Source organism: Cynoglossus semilaevis, chromosome Z (genome assembly GCF_000523025.1).
Source record: "Cynoglossus semilaevis isolate Cse_v1.0 chromosome Z, Cse_v1.0, whole genome shotgun sequence".
In the NCBI taxonomy this organism is placed as follows: domain Eukaryota; kingdom Metazoa; phylum Chordata; class Actinopteri; order Pleuronectiformes; family Cynoglossidae; genus Cynoglossus; species Cynoglossus semilaevis.
Genome location: NC_024328.1, coordinates 8,242,339 through 8,259,627, shown reverse-complemented (window position 1 = coordinate 8,259,627; position 17,289 = coordinate 8,242,339). Strand labels below are relative to the sequence as shown.

The window sequence follows — 17,289 nt, the reverse complement described above, 5'->3', positions numbered from 1 at the left end:
GTTTGTCCAACAACATGTTTGTGCAATTATTCATAGAGTGAACATCTCCCTTGTATAACCAAAATGTACACCATCAAAAAATCCAACTTTGACTAAAAAACACATTCTGGTAAAATATCTAGTTTTACGCCACTGCTGTTTTCAAGGGCAATATTGAACATCCTGTTGCTGCTTGATTTTATCACCTATTCTTGAATGAGGTTCTCGTTAAGTGCAATAACACTTTTAGCTTCCTGTTCCTTTGTAGTGGTTTGTCTTAACGTGAGCTGTAGTGACACACATGCTGCTTTATTTCTGCGGATTAACGGTTGGTATAAAAATAACAGCAAAAAAATAAGATTTTTTATGTATTTGAGTTTGTTTTTGTTTGTTTTTTTAATGGCAAGATTGATGTCTGAGCTCAGTTGTTGACATTCTGGATATGAAGAGAAGAGCATCAATAATGCACTGCCCTTTGACAGCCATGATAAGAATCTCAGTCTCACTGCCAACGTTGCCATACTGCATGTCAATTAGCTGTAGTTTTATGAATGTTTTTTTTTTCCAAACGGTTGCTTGTAAAACATTACAGACAGCAAAATAAAACAAGATTTTAACCTAACTTTAAACCAAAGTTCACTTAAGTAGCTGGCACAAACAATCAAGTTTACGTTTTACCTGCATGTACACTCTTCAACACAAATATATATACAGCAGACCGAACATGTTTACAGCCAACTCGGGCTCTGTTTCTTCCCAGTTAGCGGTTGAGGCTAAATGCACAAGATGTGTACGTCAGAAATACCCCCCTTGACCCCCCCACCCTCCCCCCAAAAAACATTGCAAGATTCACGTGGCACATTCAGTAGGTTAAAGAAATATTCATAAGTAAATTATGTTCAGTCTGGTTCTACCTTGCATACAGTGAAGGGTTCAGAATAACAGTATAAAAACCATAAACAAAGTCAGAGGAGAATAACACATTCAGTTAGCAATAAGCATATCTCTGACAAATATGCCATTTAAAATGAATTAAGTTTGGCCATTTTCTTCTTTTGGAAAACAATGTTCATTATTCTAATAATTGTTGGAGTGATGACATCAGTCATTGTATTTGTTCATTTTGACACTGTGTGCCACTGGCTTCTAATCTCATGTGCCGTAGTGTATTTTGTACATTTTGTTTTCTTTAACAGTTAAATATAAAAACGATCAAACTTACCCACTGTGGTTTTATCTCCTTTGAAACAGAATTGACTCACACATTGTTGAGAGTTGTTTGATTTAGTACAATGATTTCTCTGTTATTTGATTTTGATTTGTTCTGCAGAACAAACAGAAGCAGGATGAGAATGTCAATCACTTAAACTCGTATGAGTTTTTCCCAACTACAACAAGGCAGAACAAACCGAAATGCAAATCAGTTGTCACTCCCACGCTGTTGCTTTAATAGAACTCCATGTCATACAATCTACATACATGTCATACTTGATCAAAATCTAATATTCAGGCTCTGACAAGGATGCTTTAAAATTGCTTCAAAATACCCAAAGACTTTTTGTGCTTTGGTCGTTTTATCTGACCTTGATAAAATTGTTTTGAATGTATTCATTAGAGATAGACCTGTGTTTACCACTAAGTCATAGTTTTAGGTTTAAAAGATGAGGGCAATTTTATCCGTGTGTTAAAACCTCTTCATGTTACCTTGGATGTCTGTGTCTGTGTCTTTAGATTGAAACAGCTGTTATACCCCCACTACTGCCTGAAGCTTTATCAAGGTCCTCCATGACTAGGTCTTGTTCATTGACATGGTTGTTTCTCCTGGAGCTGGATTTGTCCATGCTGTTGAGAGAAATAGGTTCCAGAGAGGATGGCACATTGTTTGCAGGCAACACAGTGTTCCCCTGCTGTCTTTGCGAGTAGGTCTTCTGCTGCTGTCCATCGACTGCACACTGCCTAAATTTAAACACAGCTTGAAATCCACTACGGAAATTCTCGTTGAAGAAACCATATATAATAGGGTTGACACTGCTGTTGAAAAAGGCAAGCCAGTGGGCAAATGGGTAAATGTAGATGTTGATAATTTTGTATTGTTGCTCAGTCAGGCTGGCATAGTCACTCAGCATCATGAGTGTCCACAGCGGCAACCAGGAGAGAATAAATAGCAGTGCAACTATTAAAAGCATTTTAATCACCCTTTGCTTTTTCTTGGAGATTGTGTAACGGTTGTTCTGGCCTGGCTTCCCTGCTGACGGAACTGTTGTTTTGAAAAGTGTGATGCCAATCCGGGCATACATAATCACAATTAGAGAAAGAGGTGCAAGGTAGATGTTGGCAAACAACACGGTGGTGTAAATTCTTCTCATTTCCTGGTTCGGCCAGTTCTCCCTGCACCAGTAAAAGGGAGTAGTTTTGTTGTCATATCCCAGTAACACTTGAATGGTTTGCTCCTTAGTCACTTGTAGCATCACCCCAGAAGGACACATAATGGATATGGCCAGGGCCCAGATAACGACTATTATCAAGGTGGCTGTGGATATGGTGAGCTTTTGTTTGAATGGATAGACGATGCATCTGAACCTGGAGAAGTGAGGACAAAAACAGGGCCAATAAACAAAGTGATTACACCTACTAAACAGTTTTACACTCGAAAACACACTTTACAAACATGAAAACAATATAAATATTTACTCAAATTAATTCTAATTAATTCTAAGTTTTTCTTGGTAAGTCATGTGAAGGTAACTTTTTAGCTTAGTTTCTAAAAACTGCTTAAGACTGTGTCAAATCGTACTGAAAAGTTGTACTCCGTACTTGTTTGTACTTGTAACTAGACTAGAGGAACATTACTGTCTAGGTGGCTAGTTCTTGAGTTTTTGTTTTATTTTATTTATTTATTTTCTTCATAATCAAGATTTGCTTTCATAAAATACTAATAGTCTCAACTTTATGTAATGAATAGTATGGGTTTAAAAAAAATCCTAAAATTAATAGAGATTAATGACTAATCTAGACACTGATGTTATAACCAATCATCAAATATCTACTACCTATAATATTGAAGTTATAAAATTAAGTCTTCATAGAGAATGTTGTGTAACCACAGCTGCCAAACACAGGACAGCCTTTTATCCCCCAGATATTTCAGGTTTATTCTGATCAGGTGCCTCAGTGATATGGGAATTTTTCTTCTGGAATACCAAATTGTTTTGCATGTCCTTTCAACAGGCACAGACATCCCCTGTGATTTTCAAATGGTTACAACGCAACACTGTCACATCCGATGTCGGAGGTCATCACATTGTTAAAATGTCACCCCCATCACTTTTATAGCTCGAGGAACTGTTTGTCTTCTCCTTGGTAAAATGACAATACAGTCTGATTTGCTTATAAATACTCTGACTTTTATATGTACCTGTTCAATACAGTTGATACATGTTTGGTAACGGTGACTATATGAATATATATTTTGCAATAATATAAAAGTACAGCCATCATACCTGTCAACTGCAATGGCTACCAGGGTGAAAACAGATGCTGACACCGAGATGCCTTGGACCATGCCACTCATTTTGCAGACCAAGCTTCCAAATGGCCATCCTGTTTGACAGGGACGATACAGTATATTCAGCTTAGTTAAAATTGTAAAAGACAGGCAGCATGGGAGCAACTGAAGTGTAGGTGTACTGTATTGGAGAAATTGGAGTAATCAACAGTAACCTGCAGTATGCAAGCTTATTGTGAGAGGAAATCACAGCTTCTTCTTTGGTGTTCTTTCACTTGTTACTAAAATAGGTTCTGAAACTGAACTGATAATAGAAGCTGCCCAATGGTCAAATTACTGACCCGGATTACTTACACCCTTAATGCACTTTGTGTTCTCTAACTTTGGTCACCAATTCTAATAAAACTGAAAAGCTTCAGCGAGACCACTTCAGAAGCTCACAACACATCTGTCCATGACAGTCAGCTGCACTGCAGCTCTGCTCCTGAATAATATCACAGTAAATCACTCAACATTAGCAAAGCTAAAGGAAGCATGTCCAGCTTCAACAATAGCTTGGTTCCTGCTGTACTGCTGATAGAGCTCTGAAGAAAAAACAAACAAAAACCTAATAAGCAGACACTCTCTACTTGTGAATCTCCAAAAGCATTGGTCGTTTATTAGTAACACTGCTGTTGAAGGTGGGAATTTTTATCTTTATGCTAATGTCTTGACACCCTAATATGTAGCTTTGTGTGTTGTTGAGTTTCTCGAGGTGGGCCCAGTATGCCTCCTGCCACTAGAAAAAAATGTCTTCAGCAAGGGCCAAAGAAATGTTTTCTTCCTACCTCCCGGCAGTGCTCTCTACTCCAAATGTTTTGGTGTAAATCTATACTCTCGAAGACTGCTGATATTTCTAGTTGTTGTCTAATGAAATAGAAGTCTAGCTTCAGTCATTTGGATATAGAGTTTGGATCATGATTCTTAGTGACATTTCTTCAGGATCAGTGCCTGGTGTCTTGTGGCCTATTTTGCAAACAGCTCCTCATTCATTATTTTTAATTTAATCCCCTTCTTGTTTACAACCTTCACACATTTGACAAGATTAACTTTGATGTACCTGTGTCTGTTTGCTAAAGGTTCCAGCTCAGTAAGATGTTGTGATCCATGAATTTGTTAGAAACATTTCTCTGGTTTTTCTGGTAACACACACCTGTGCTGTAATCTTCAAAGCTGTGTGCTACTCCATTATGAGGCTTTGTGTCAGCATTATGTATTTTTGTTAAGCTCCTCTTGTTCTCTCTTCTTGATGTTTCTGTCAAGACCCAAGTAATGCCTTCTGTTGTTGATTGTCAGCTGGTCTCGTAGAAAAGACTTTGGCAGGATGCAGGTGTTTCAAGTGTTCTTTTGCATCAATGGTGATTTGAGTGCAGCATAAAGATGCTAAATTTGGGATTCCATTGTGGAATATTTTCTATATGTGCATTTATTTACTTCTTTATTCCAGAGATGTATCTAAAGACTGGTATTTACCCTATGTTGATGACTCAAAACATTTCTTTAGTTTTGTATTTTCAGCAGAATGAGGCCTTTGATTAGCTGGGCTGAAGTCCAGACCTGTTACTAGTACTAAGTACTATCTCGCAATTTCCCTTCTAAGATCTTTTCTCTGTAACCATCAAATCTACATTTTTTATAGAAAATAAACAAACCTGAACTAATTGTATAACATAACAGGTAAATAGGGGCAAATGTTTTCACTGGTCACCAAAAACCAAAACCTCTTCATATATGTTCAAACTATTTACCTCAATCATGCATTTATTTTAAATGACAGCTTTTGTCAATTAAAAATGTTGTTTAGATTATTCCCATTCAAATATTAGCATTTCCTCCCTGAAAGAGCATGGATTAGCACAACCCCACACTCTATTTTAATTACTCACCAAATTGCTAACAAGACAACTTCCCTGCTGACAAGCTGTAAATTTTGTTGATTTTTTAATAAATGCCTGCTGCGTTTTGAGTGACAACCTTAAACTGAACAGATCACAGTTCAAAAACGTCAACAGTAATGTGAAAAAACATTTGATGAACAGGTTAGTCTACGATCAATTCCTGGGTGGAATAATGTTTTGATTAAATGATTGTTATTAAATTACTTTTTTGTCAAAGACATACATTTAACGTGTTGTCATAAAGCAATGAATTCATAATGACTCCATTCACATTCAAAACACCAAAAGCCTTTAGAAATGTCTCAAACATTTCCAAATAAAGCAGGTAAGATTTAGATACACTAAATAAAAAACTGAAAATAGAAATGTATCGTTTATCATTTGTATTTTAACAAGCAGAATGACGAAAAGAACATTTTATGACTTTTTTTTTTAAATCACCAATCTATTTCTTCTTAGTGGAATATAAACATATTTGGTTGCTTGTTTATTTAAACACATTGTTTTGTGTAGAAAGCTTTGATAGAAGGGAAAAATTCAAGTCCTAGAGCAATGTTTCCCAACCAATCCACACAGCACCAAACAAAAACTCAAAAAAGGATATGCAATTAAAATATAATAACCTGGATTAATTTACTCACAATTTACTAAAACCTTGGTCTGTTTAGCCGAAGGCATTGTTGATATACCTGCAGGAATTGAAGAAACACACAAAGATCTTCTTTAACAGTTGTTTCAGTTTTCTTTTAGTTTTTCCTAACCATTTGCTGCCAACTAATGGAAGATTGTTTATTTTTTCTGCCTGTCATGCATTGACAAACAAAGAAAAAATATTTTCAATAAATAATAATAGTTTCAGGCCAATTAAGTGAAATTGGATATTTTTCTGTGGTACACCTAATGATCTCTTAGAGCAGAGTGTGCCACGACACAGTGGTTGGGAATCAATGTCCCAGAGGACTTCCTTATCAGTATAAAAGAAATTTCAAACTGGGACAAAAAGTGAAAGGGTTCAGGCAAGCAAAAAAAAAAATTAGAAAAAGAGACTTGGTGAAGAAACTGCATGACTTTTAAGCCTATTGGTGAAATGAGATTAGAAACATTTATTACCTTGGTCAACATACTCATAAGAGTTTAAGACTCTTATATAATAATCAGCAGTACAAAACAGTTATGTGTGTTATTGCACATCCTAAATGTGGCAGAAAAGTTATACGGAAGCTTAAAATCAAGCTCTTCAAGGTTTTAACGAGACTGATCAATTGTGGTTGTTGAATTAAAAAAAAAATCTCATTATTTTTCCAAACTGTTTATTCATTTGTCTTTAATTGTGAGTAATGGTATTACTCTTGGGATATATTATTACATATTCAGCTCTCTGTAAATTGCAAATGCTGGATTTAGACAATAATGACTCATTACATTATTTATGGCTGAAATGAGCTCTTGTCAAAAGGCAATAGGGAAAATAATTGGTGTGTAATTATCTGCAGAATCTGAAAAACACCACACAATCTGACAATTTCTAAAGTGAGTGAACAAAGGTGATGCTGCAGTGGCTGCAAGCATGGCGATTTTATTTTACTTATTTATTGATTCAATTCTTGTTGTGTCGTTGGCCCATCCATCTTTTCTGCACCTGTTCCTTATCAGAGCCTAAGGAAGCTGGCAAAAAGCAAAGTGCTTATCCAATGGAGGGCAATATAATGTATATAAACTGCACCCGTTCACAATGACAGTGTCATACTAATGAAACATTTAAACTATGTATATGTACAATAACAGGATCAGTATCGACAACAATACTATAATTCTAACTCATACTCTAATGCAGATTTTCCCAAACTTTTTTTCTGGGGACCCATATTTTAAAAGTCAGACAAACCTTCACGATCCAAGTCAATAGACATTATTGGTAAACTCCTGGGAAACATGATGTGAGACGACCCAAAATAACTCTCTTGCGACCCACCTAAGAGTCACGACCCAGTCTTTGGGAAACAATGCTCTAATGTGACGATCCAGTGGGCAGTGGTGGCCTAGTGGTGAAGGAGGCGGACTTCGGTCCGGAAGGCCCCAGGTTCGAATCCACCAACTGCCAGGTTGCCACTGAGATGTACTGAGCATGGCATTGTCCTCAAGCACTGCTCCACTGTTCACTTTGGTGATGGGTTAAATGCAGAGGGTAAATTTCGTTGTGCATGGTGTGCTGTGCTGTGCTGTGTCACAATGACTAATAAAGATAAGTTTAAGTTTTAAGTTTAAGTTTAAATCCCTTTAAGTTTAAGTTTAAATCCCTCATAACTTTTTCACCCTAAACCAGAAGCCCTCTGGGCCAGTCAATATACTTGTAAAAACTCACTAGAGATGTTTTTCTCAATGGTCTTTGCAGATTTAAAATTTGGCTTAAATTATCCTCTTTAAATGTAGATGATAATTTATAACAATATGATTAAAAAAAATTGTATTGAATTTAAAAATCACCATGGCCTTTACTTTGCTTGTGTCAACACAACACTTGCAGAATTCGAGGAGTCAAATCTACTTAATAATTAAAATGCTTTAATCTTATGTGTACATTGATAGCAGACCACTGCATTCCTGAACCTTCAGCCTGGCTGTGATATTTGTTTTTCTAACTTCAAAGGGTGGTATCATGTGATCAACCTCAAACGTATATTTATGTAAATAAATAAATCATTTCATCCTTTTATTTCAAAACATGTTTAACGCACTTTTGTTTGATCTTTTAATTTACTGCATGGGAGGAGAGATCACAAGTAGACCAACAGCTCCCAGAATGTTCTGCTCACTCTATACCAGTTAGTTCACATTTTAAAGGGGCTATTGAGTGCACATTACTTGGAAATGTGAACACACACGGAGTGAAACTAATTTCTTCGCACAGCTGCACAAAGCTTTTTGCATAAACATTTAGTGTATTTCACCTCATTGGACTGTTCATATCACACACAGCACCTACACTGGTAACTGCAGATCATTTCTTGTTGAAGACACTGGTGAACGGTTTTATTTGGGAGCCAGCCAGCTCCCTTTGATTCCTTAGCCTCTGCTGGGACATTTTGGGTCAAGAGGTTTGTAACACTGACCGAAAACATCAACGTCATCATTTCTATCTTAAAAATTAGGACTTGAGTGAACTGGTTCATTTTCTAACATGTGCAACAAGGCACGAGTAACTACCAGGAATAGTGTCAGAGAAAGATTGGCCTGTATTGATTACCAATAGTCTGAAGGTACTGACTGCAAATGTAGGCAGTGAAAACTTTATTGATGGTACCATTAGCCCGGAATCACATGTGTACGCAAACAATCTGGTCGACTTTAACGAGAAAACACAAATTTAAAGTTATATGCAGAATGGTACTGTATATGTATTGTTTTGCATTACTTCATTTTATGATAAATGTATTGCCAACCAACAAAGCCTTTCTTGCTTTGATAATCAATCATCCGATCCACATTCATTCAGTGCCCTTTTTTTTCTTACTTGTTTATTTACGTTTAGTCACATTTGTTGCACGTTCACATGGAGTGGTCACAATAAGAGCCACTTCACTTTGCTGTTCTGCTGTTTGAAGTGTAACAGTCAAAAAGAAAGGAAGAACTGATTTGTTGATTTTCAGGAGTGGGTTTTAAACCCAGTGCTTTTGTCAAGAGAATAAATGCTGTGAAAAGGTTAAAAAAAAGAAAGATTTGCTTGTATTTATTTGGAAGCACAGAGTAAAACCCGTTTTGAGTTCACCTCTGTACTTTTTGTATTATTCGGGACACAATGACACAATCAGTTTTGTTGGTGTGCAACACAGAGTCCAACACAGTGACATTGAGAGGTAAACACTGTGTCACTCACCTGTAATTATGTTGTCAAGTAGTGTTGTAGGCATACAGAAAATCCCGACCAGGAGATCACTGACCGCAAGATTCAAAATGAACAAGTTGGTAACCGTCCGCATGTTTTTGCTCCTCAGCACGATGAAGCAAACCACTCCATTCCCCACCATGCACACGAGGAATATCAGCAGGTAGGAGACGATGAAGATGGCCACAGTGGACGGCTGGTGCAGGTAATATCCAACATAGGTTATGTTGTTCCTCGGTACGAAAGGCTCCAAGGTGTTATTGTAATATGTCCAGTTGTTGTAAAGTAGAGTCAGGTTTGAATCAAGTTCGTCATTCATTTTAAACCTGAAGAAGAAACAATGGGAAAAACACTACAATCAGTCATGTTTGCTTCTTCAAAATGTAGATTACAGTTCACCGTTGAAATATCTATTGTTTTGCAACAACCCGTGTCACATCTTATGTGGACTCTCTACTGTCATCCCAGTACTTGGGTATGTTCTCTGCCTATTGACAGTGTCTGTGCCATGAAGCACAACATCTTTCACTCTAGTTAATTGTGTTTCATTTGCTTTGCTCAGGAGGGGAACAAAAACCACTGGACCAGGAGGTCCACTTGTACATTGCATTAAACAACACATCCCTCCTGCACAAATACGCAACTGCTGTCAGGATATTTCCAATCCTTCCGGTCTACATGGGCCATACTTTGTCTAAAACATATGAACAAAACATATGAACAAAATTGATCAATTTAAATCAACAAATCAAAAGCAAACAGAAGAGTGTTGGCAGACTCAGCCAAGAGGATTAGAGTCAACTTTGTTTTTCACCTTAACCTTTGTTGTGCTTTGTTTTCAATTCTAATATACTTTTACACTCTAATACACTCTTTTACAGTTCTGCTGCCACCGGTGAACAGGAGGAGCACAGGACTACTGCCACTACCACTACTGCGACTTTTTTTTTACTTCATTGGTTTTTATGTATTTGTACAATGTATGTTCTGATAACATCTATTGCACGTCTGTCCGTCCAGGGAGTGGATCCGTCACCTGTGGTTCTCCCTAAGGTTTCTACCTTTCTCTTTTCTCCCTGTTGAAAGGGTTTCTCTTTCGGTAGTTTTTCCTTACCCTGGCTGACGGTCTAAGGACAGAGGATGTTACCAACCCTGTAAAGCCCCATGTGACAAACTGTATTTTGTAAATGTGGGCTATATAAATAAAATTTGATTTGATTTTTTGATTTGATTTATACTGAATAAATACTGCTTGACACAGTAAATTTCAATAAAGGACAAGCCATCGATGCTTAAGATGGAATGGGATTTTATCCGTGAGACAGAAAGAGATCGATGGACTTGTATGACGGAGACGGATAAAGAAACTTAATCCCTTAGTTTGTTGTCTTGGACACCAGAAATCCAAAAAGCATTCAAGTTGTAAAGACTTTGCTGAAATAATACTTCACGTCTGAAAGAGTTTCTACTCCATGCTGCAACCTTAACACTATACGAACACTTCAAAAGTTACAGTCACATTTTAAAGGATCCTGTCCCACAGCAGGATGACAAATGACCTGTCATTCTCTTTTTCTGCAGTAGAAACAAAATTGCTGCTACTGAACATAGAACCAAGACAGCAGAATAAGAAAGTATACTGTAATCTGCATAATGTCACGCTGAAGCTATGACCCTTAGACACTTATAGAAACATGAAATGGTTTTCAACATCTTTTCTCTAAGATGTATCATCAAAGAACCCTTTGATGTAGGAGATCAGCCTAAGCACATGAGAGATCATTTCAGGAATATCAGATTTGTTATGGGTTTTTATGTTGCATTTCTGGGTGTCTACCTTACCCGTTTAATTCATCTCAACTTAATCAAGCCTCAGATAATTAATCAACAGTCTAATGTCTTTGTCTTGTTTCCATGTCAGAGGGCTTTTTTGCTGCTGTTTTAATAAAAGAACACCACCTCTGATCAGACAGTCTTGACAGTAGGTAATGGCTGTACCTACAGTGGGTACGGAAAGTATTCAGACCCCTTTAAATTTGTCACTCTTTGTTTCACTGCAGCCATTTGCTAAAATAAAAAAAGTTCATTTTATTTCTCATTAATGTACACTCAGCACCCCATCTTGACAGAAAAAAAAAACAGAAATGTAGAAATTTTTGCAAATTTATTTAAAAAGAAAAACTGACATATCACATCATCATAAGTATTCAGACCCTTTGCTGTGACACTCTACTCCTTAATTGGAGTCCAGCTGTGTTTAATTAAACTGATTGGACTTATTAGGAAAGGCACACACCTGTCTATATAAGACCTTACAGCTCACTGTGCATGTCAGAGCAAATGAGAATCATGAGGTCGAAGGAACTGTCCAGGGAGCTCAGAGACAGAATTGTGACAAGGCACAGATCTGGCCATGGTTACAAAAGAATTTCTGCAGCACTCAAGGTTCCTAAGAGCACAGTGGCCTCCATAATCCTTAAATGGAAGACGTTTGGGACGTCCAGAACTCTTCCTAGAGCTGGCCGTCCAGCCAAACTGAGCAATCATGGGAGAAGAGCCTTGGTGAGAGAGGTAAAGAAGAACCCAAAGATCACTGTGGCTGAGCTCCAGAGATGCAGTGGGGAGATGGGAGAAAGTTCCACAAAGTCAACTATCCCTGCAGCCCTCCACCAGTTGGCGCTTTATGGTCCGACGGAAGCCTCTCCTCAGTGCAAGACATATGAAAGCCCGCATAGAGTTTGCCAAAAAACACATGAAGGACTCCCAGACTATGAGAAATAGGATTCTCTGGTCTGATGAGACGAAGATTGAACCTTTTGGCATTAATTCTAAGCGGTATGTGTGGAGAAAACCAGGCACTGCTCATCACCTGCCCAATACAATCTCAACAGTGAAACATGGTGGTGGCAGCATCATGCTATGGGGGTGTTTTTCAGCTGCAGGGACAGGACGACTGGTTGCAATTGAAGGAAAGATGAATGCGGCCAAGTACAGAGATATCCTGGAAGAAAACTTCTACCAGAGTGCTCAGGACCTCAGAGTGGGCCGAAGGTTCACCTTCCAACAAGACAATGACCCTAAGCACACAGCTAAAATAACCAAGGAGTGGCTTTGGAACAACTCTGTGACCATTCTTGACTGGCCCAGCCAGAGACCTGACCTAAACCCAATTGAGCATCTCTGGAGAGACCTGAAAATGGCTGTCCATTTGTGCTCCACACCTTCCACTTTCGAGGGGAAGTAAACAGGATCTGTCATATCCTTGGCTGACCAATGGGTCTGTGGTGTTTATACCTTTTCAACATAGCCTGAGCAGCTCACTTTTTAAATCCTTGAATTAGAAGAAACCATTTTTGTGGCTGTTCTCAGTCTTGCCCTGGTGCAGTATATGACCTTTGATAAAAAGCTTCTAGGTCAAAAGTGCATTTTGTTCTCATCTCTGTGTCGCAGATTATTCCAGGCGGCTTCGTTATACGCAGTGATGCAAAAGTTTGGTTTTAGGGTGAAATCTGCACCTTACTTTGGGTTCTGATGGTGTGCTTCCTAAATGGTGCATAATTACATAGAGATTGTGTGTTATCGCACAAGTCCGAGTTATAAGTCTTATAAGTCTGTTTTTAATGAGTTAGAACAAGTGTATTGTTTTTCTGTCACTAAAAAAAGTAATAAGAAAATTAAACCACATACTGACTGCATTTGATCTTAAAAACTGTCAAGATTGTTAATCCACTTAAGAGACAGAGAAGCCGGGAGACAGAGACATATCTGCTCTCAATCATTCCAAATTCCAATAGATTAGTCATACTCAGTAATTATTACATTGGGAGACTTATGTACTGTACTGCTTGGGCATTGCACAGTCTATTTGAACCTGCTCTGTAATGGTTGCTTGGTCACCTGGGGATTATAATATGCTGACATTCAGTGTTGAGTATAGATTCTCCAACACAGTAGGATCAGTGATGGCCATCTACACTACTGCACGGTTGTAAGATGACATTATATCAAATATTATGTTGTATTTCCTGTTTTTGGTTGGACTGGAGTATGCAGTAAGCATCAATGAGCAGTAAACGTTGTAAAGGGCAAGTTTTAAAATGAGTTTTTATTGTTTACTTTTAAATCTAATGTTGCTATAACGGTATGTACTAGAATGGCTATAAACAGAAATTACTCACACATGCTCTTTCTATCTCTGTCTTATTAGCAATGTGAGTCAGATGCGCACTCTCTCAGCCTGAAAAACTGGGTCATCCATACTACATCTAGATGCCCTGGATATTTTATTCCATTTGTGGATATAAAAGTGAGATAAAAGCTAACAACTAAAAGGTTCTTTTTGCTGTCACGTTCCATTAGTTGTATCGCACAATTACACTATCATTTTTCTAAAATAAAAGATATTTTCATCTCTATACATACAGTGAAATCACTGAAGCGTGTAAGAACTAATTAATAACAAATAACATTGTTAAGATAAGTTTTGATTGTCTTTGGTTTATGTTCAAAATTTCACTTCATGATAAAATGGAAACTATTGAAAATTTTTATTATGTAAACAGTACCAGGAAGGTCTAAAACCACTTAGTTACTATATTCTAGTAAATCCTCCATTTTTTCTAATCCTTTTCTTTTGCACCTGCATTAATTAAGTCAAGAAAAATAGGATCAGGCTCATGCAGCAAATGAAAGAACAACCATAGATGTTAGTGTTGCATTCTGGAATCATTTAGATTTCATTTATGATAACATGAAGGCGAACCCATTACTGTGGGGGCATGTGCTCCAAGTTTGTGTTTCTCTGACCAAAAATCATTAGAAACCCTTTCACTGATAGGTTTACAGCTAAGGATAAACTTCCAATTAAGAGGTCATAGGTTATAGTGGCATTTAATTTGGGAGTAAAACACACATTTTACAAGTTTGGGACCAAACAAGTTATCAGATTTTACATAGGATAGGATAGGATATAGTAGGAGGGACAGTGGATACATTGGTAGAAGAATGTTAGAGATGGAGCTACCAGGTTGGAGACAAGGAGGAAGACCAAAGAGGAGATATATGGATGCAGTGAGGGAGGACATGCAGATAGTTGGAGTCAGAGGAGAAGATGCAGAGAACAGGGAGAGATGGAAATCAATGATTCACTGTGGCAACCCCTGAAAAAGGCGAAAGAAAAAGAAGAAGAAGAATTGTTGAACTGTCAGCATATACAGCACCATAAACAGCACTGGTGCTCTGTTTCTACATTGTTGGAACAATTCACTAATATTGTATTTCCCTTTATCCATACATAAGGAATATAAGAATATTGAATATTATTACTAATCATTCTAGAGTTTTTGTACTGTTGCTTAATCCAGTTTTATAATCTGTGTGAAATCTGACACAACTGATGTCGGGGATTTGATGTTAATGGTGCTTTATTCCAGGTGTGATTTACATCTGAATTTTAGGGATTTTAATTATTTTGACTACTATTCATGCTTTGATTGATGAGGTGGAATGGTGGATTGAGGTACAGAGCTCATTATTGATGTGAACCACGTAAAACTGCCGTGATAATCCAGTGAAATACGTCATGTAGAGTAATTACTGCCTGGAATGGTCCAGATATAGTCTGGATTAACATGTGTATCAGGATTGAGAGGAAATGTTTCATTAATGACGTGGAGTTAGTCATGAAACACTATGATATAATAAATACTGCATCTTTGTGGTTGGTTCTTTGATTTCAAGGTTGTTTTGTTTTGTTTTTTATCTTCGATCCATAGGGATGTGTATTTACTATATATATATAATAATTGATGTCATAATTTTGTCACTGCTACTTCATTAACCCACCGTGTACCACTTTTACTGTGGACTACTGTTCATCATTTCACCCGCCACACCTCACCCCACTGAGCAAAACCATTACAACTGATTAAGAATGAAAACAGCAAAAAAATATTTCCACATGAAGATGTTCGCCTCAGTTATAACAAGGCACCACATTTTACCACCAATAATGACAAAACAGCAATCCTATAGCGCTGCTTCTGACCACACTGGTACAGCACAGAATCCTGTTAATAATTATCTATTTAAACTAAGTGTCAGTCAAAAAGTTTTCCTAAAAATGTACAAATTAACAACACAACACATAGATGAGATGGGAGTTAAATGTGGTTGTGATTCTTCTTCCCTCTATTTCATAAAATAATCCAAATGTTGTTCTGCTTAGTTGAAATGATCCACCGTGTTGCATTTTCCTCCAGTGGATGCTCATGGATCATTCTCATTTCGTGCCACACTTAAGGTTTTTTCATTTATAAATGAACCATAAATCTTTTAGTAATGTGGACCACATGCAATATGTTTCATGATCCACGGCTCCTGTAGCCTGAGCCTATGTCATGGTAATGCGAACCGTAATTACTGGCACGAATCTCATGCAGTGGTGGCTCGGGTAAATTCGTTCGACTCCAGTGCCAGCAGCCGCCCCCAGGGATTGGGGGGAGCGGAGGTTGCGCGCATAACCGCGTTCTTCTGGGGAAAAAAAAAGGTCCGGTGGACCCAGGCTTTATGTGACTTAGAGAGGGCAAAGTTGACCGAACCAGAGCCAGGAATGGATGTCAGCGTACCGCGATGTGCGCGAGTCTCTCGACCGCGTCTTCTCCAACTTTACGCACAACACAAAATCAAATCTTAATGTTAAATGTCAACGATTTTTTTTTTACCCACGCGTGCAGCTTGTGGTAAATGTGATTCTTAAACTCACTCACCTTTATTAATTTCAAATAAAGCTGGTGATGACTGTGCTGGAAAAGATTTTTTTTTTTTTTTAAAGTCACAAAAGTCCACTTTTCCTTCAAATAAAAAGAGTTGGCGTAGATCACAGAGAAAATTCTCAGTCGAAAGTCTGGGAAAAATGTGGAGTCAAACGTCAGCGGCAGCGGCAGCAGCGGTCAGTCTGTCCTCTGTTATCGTGCAGCTGTAGTTGGTGTGGAACTGGGCGCGCGTGGAGCCGCTCAGTGCGCAAGTGGGGGATTTAAAGCCGGATCCATCGTATATGCTGCGTGACGTCAAAAGTGAGAGGGTTGGGTTTACAGCTATACGAACAGACTAATGGATGTGTGACACACACACACTCTCTTTCTCTGTCTCTCTCTCTCTCTCTCTCTTTCTCTCACACACACACAAAAACACACTCATCCTGCTCTGATCTCTTATAGCTGTCGATCCTCTCAAATGTCAAGAGCTGGCGATTAAAGAGAGTCTATAATGGGATGATGAGAACGCAGATCAGTGATGCACATGTTGAACTGGTACATTTAGACCCAAGAGTCATAGAAGCCCGCCATCTGACCCTCTATATCCCTCTACTATCGACGCAATTTTATGAAGAAATAATTAAGAAATAAATGTCAACTAAGGCAAATTAATCAATTCAATTAACCAAATGGTGACTACAGACGGTGTTTATTAGTCTGTTGCCTTAAGCAGCAGCAGCTGGAAGATATCAGTTTAAATCTGAAACCAGTGGCAGGCCTATCATATCAGAAAGAAAAACTGTTTGGTTCATAGAGGATTCTTCATCAAACGGGATAGATGGCGCCAATCCCCCTTTGTGCAGAGGATAACGAAACAATTATACTTTGTACAAGGTTGTATTTTGCTTAATTATTTTGTTGTTGTTTGTCGATGCCCTCCTGAGCACCTGCTCGTTTGCCATTCCAGCAGCCTCTTCTGTTCAAGGCGGATATCTCATCTTCAATGTACTCATTAAACACTTCTTAATGATGTATTGGCTGGCACCTTACGAATGTGACAGCAGTGGAAGACCAGAGGATCCTTGCCAAAGTCCGCACAGACCAGACCCCCGCTCCGTCACTGACATGCTTGTTCGACACTGAGGCAGGTTTAGCCACACCACAGAGCAGCTCAAGAATAATTGGCTGTCGAGCTGCCTCCCTCACAGTGTTAATCCGGTGCCAGCCGAC

At 38.2% G+C, this 17,289-nt stretch overlaps 1 protein-coding gene across 1 annotated transcript; it reads right to left on the bottom strand.

The window, feature by feature from the left end:
• Positions 1-1,071: 1,071 nt before the first annotated feature.
• On the bottom strand, positions 1,072-16,439 carry npffr2a (neuropeptide FF receptor 2a). The gene is made up of 4 exons (XM_008336199.3): positions 16,072-16,439; positions 9,296-9,630; positions 3,480-3,579; positions 1,072-2,559 (listed from the first exon to the last, which is right to left on the bottom strand). Exons 2-4 carry the CDS (start codon positions 9,621-9,623, stop codon positions 1,707-1,709), a joined length of 1,281 nt encoding a protein of 426 aa, XP_008334421.1. The 5' UTR covers positions 9,624-9,630; positions 16,072-16,439; the 3' UTR covers positions 1,072-1,706.
• Positions 16,440-17,289: the final 850 nt, after the last annotated feature.

What these genes read in the sequence shown, in the direction of transcription:
- npffr2a (XM_008336199.3), bottom strand. Translation starts at nt 9,623, where the DNA reads ATGAATGACGAACTTGATTCAAACCTGACTCTACTTTACAACAACTGG. An exon ending in ACTTGACAACATAATTACAG is followed by an intron (nt 3,580 to 9,295) that starts GTGAGTGACACA and finishes CCTGTCAAACAG; the next exon opens with GATGGCCATTTGGAAGCTTG. An exon ending in GTAGCCATTGCAGTTGACAG is followed by an intron (nt 2,560 to 3,479) that starts GTATGATGGCTG and finishes TCACTTCTCCAG; the next exon opens with GTTCAGATGCATCGTCTATC.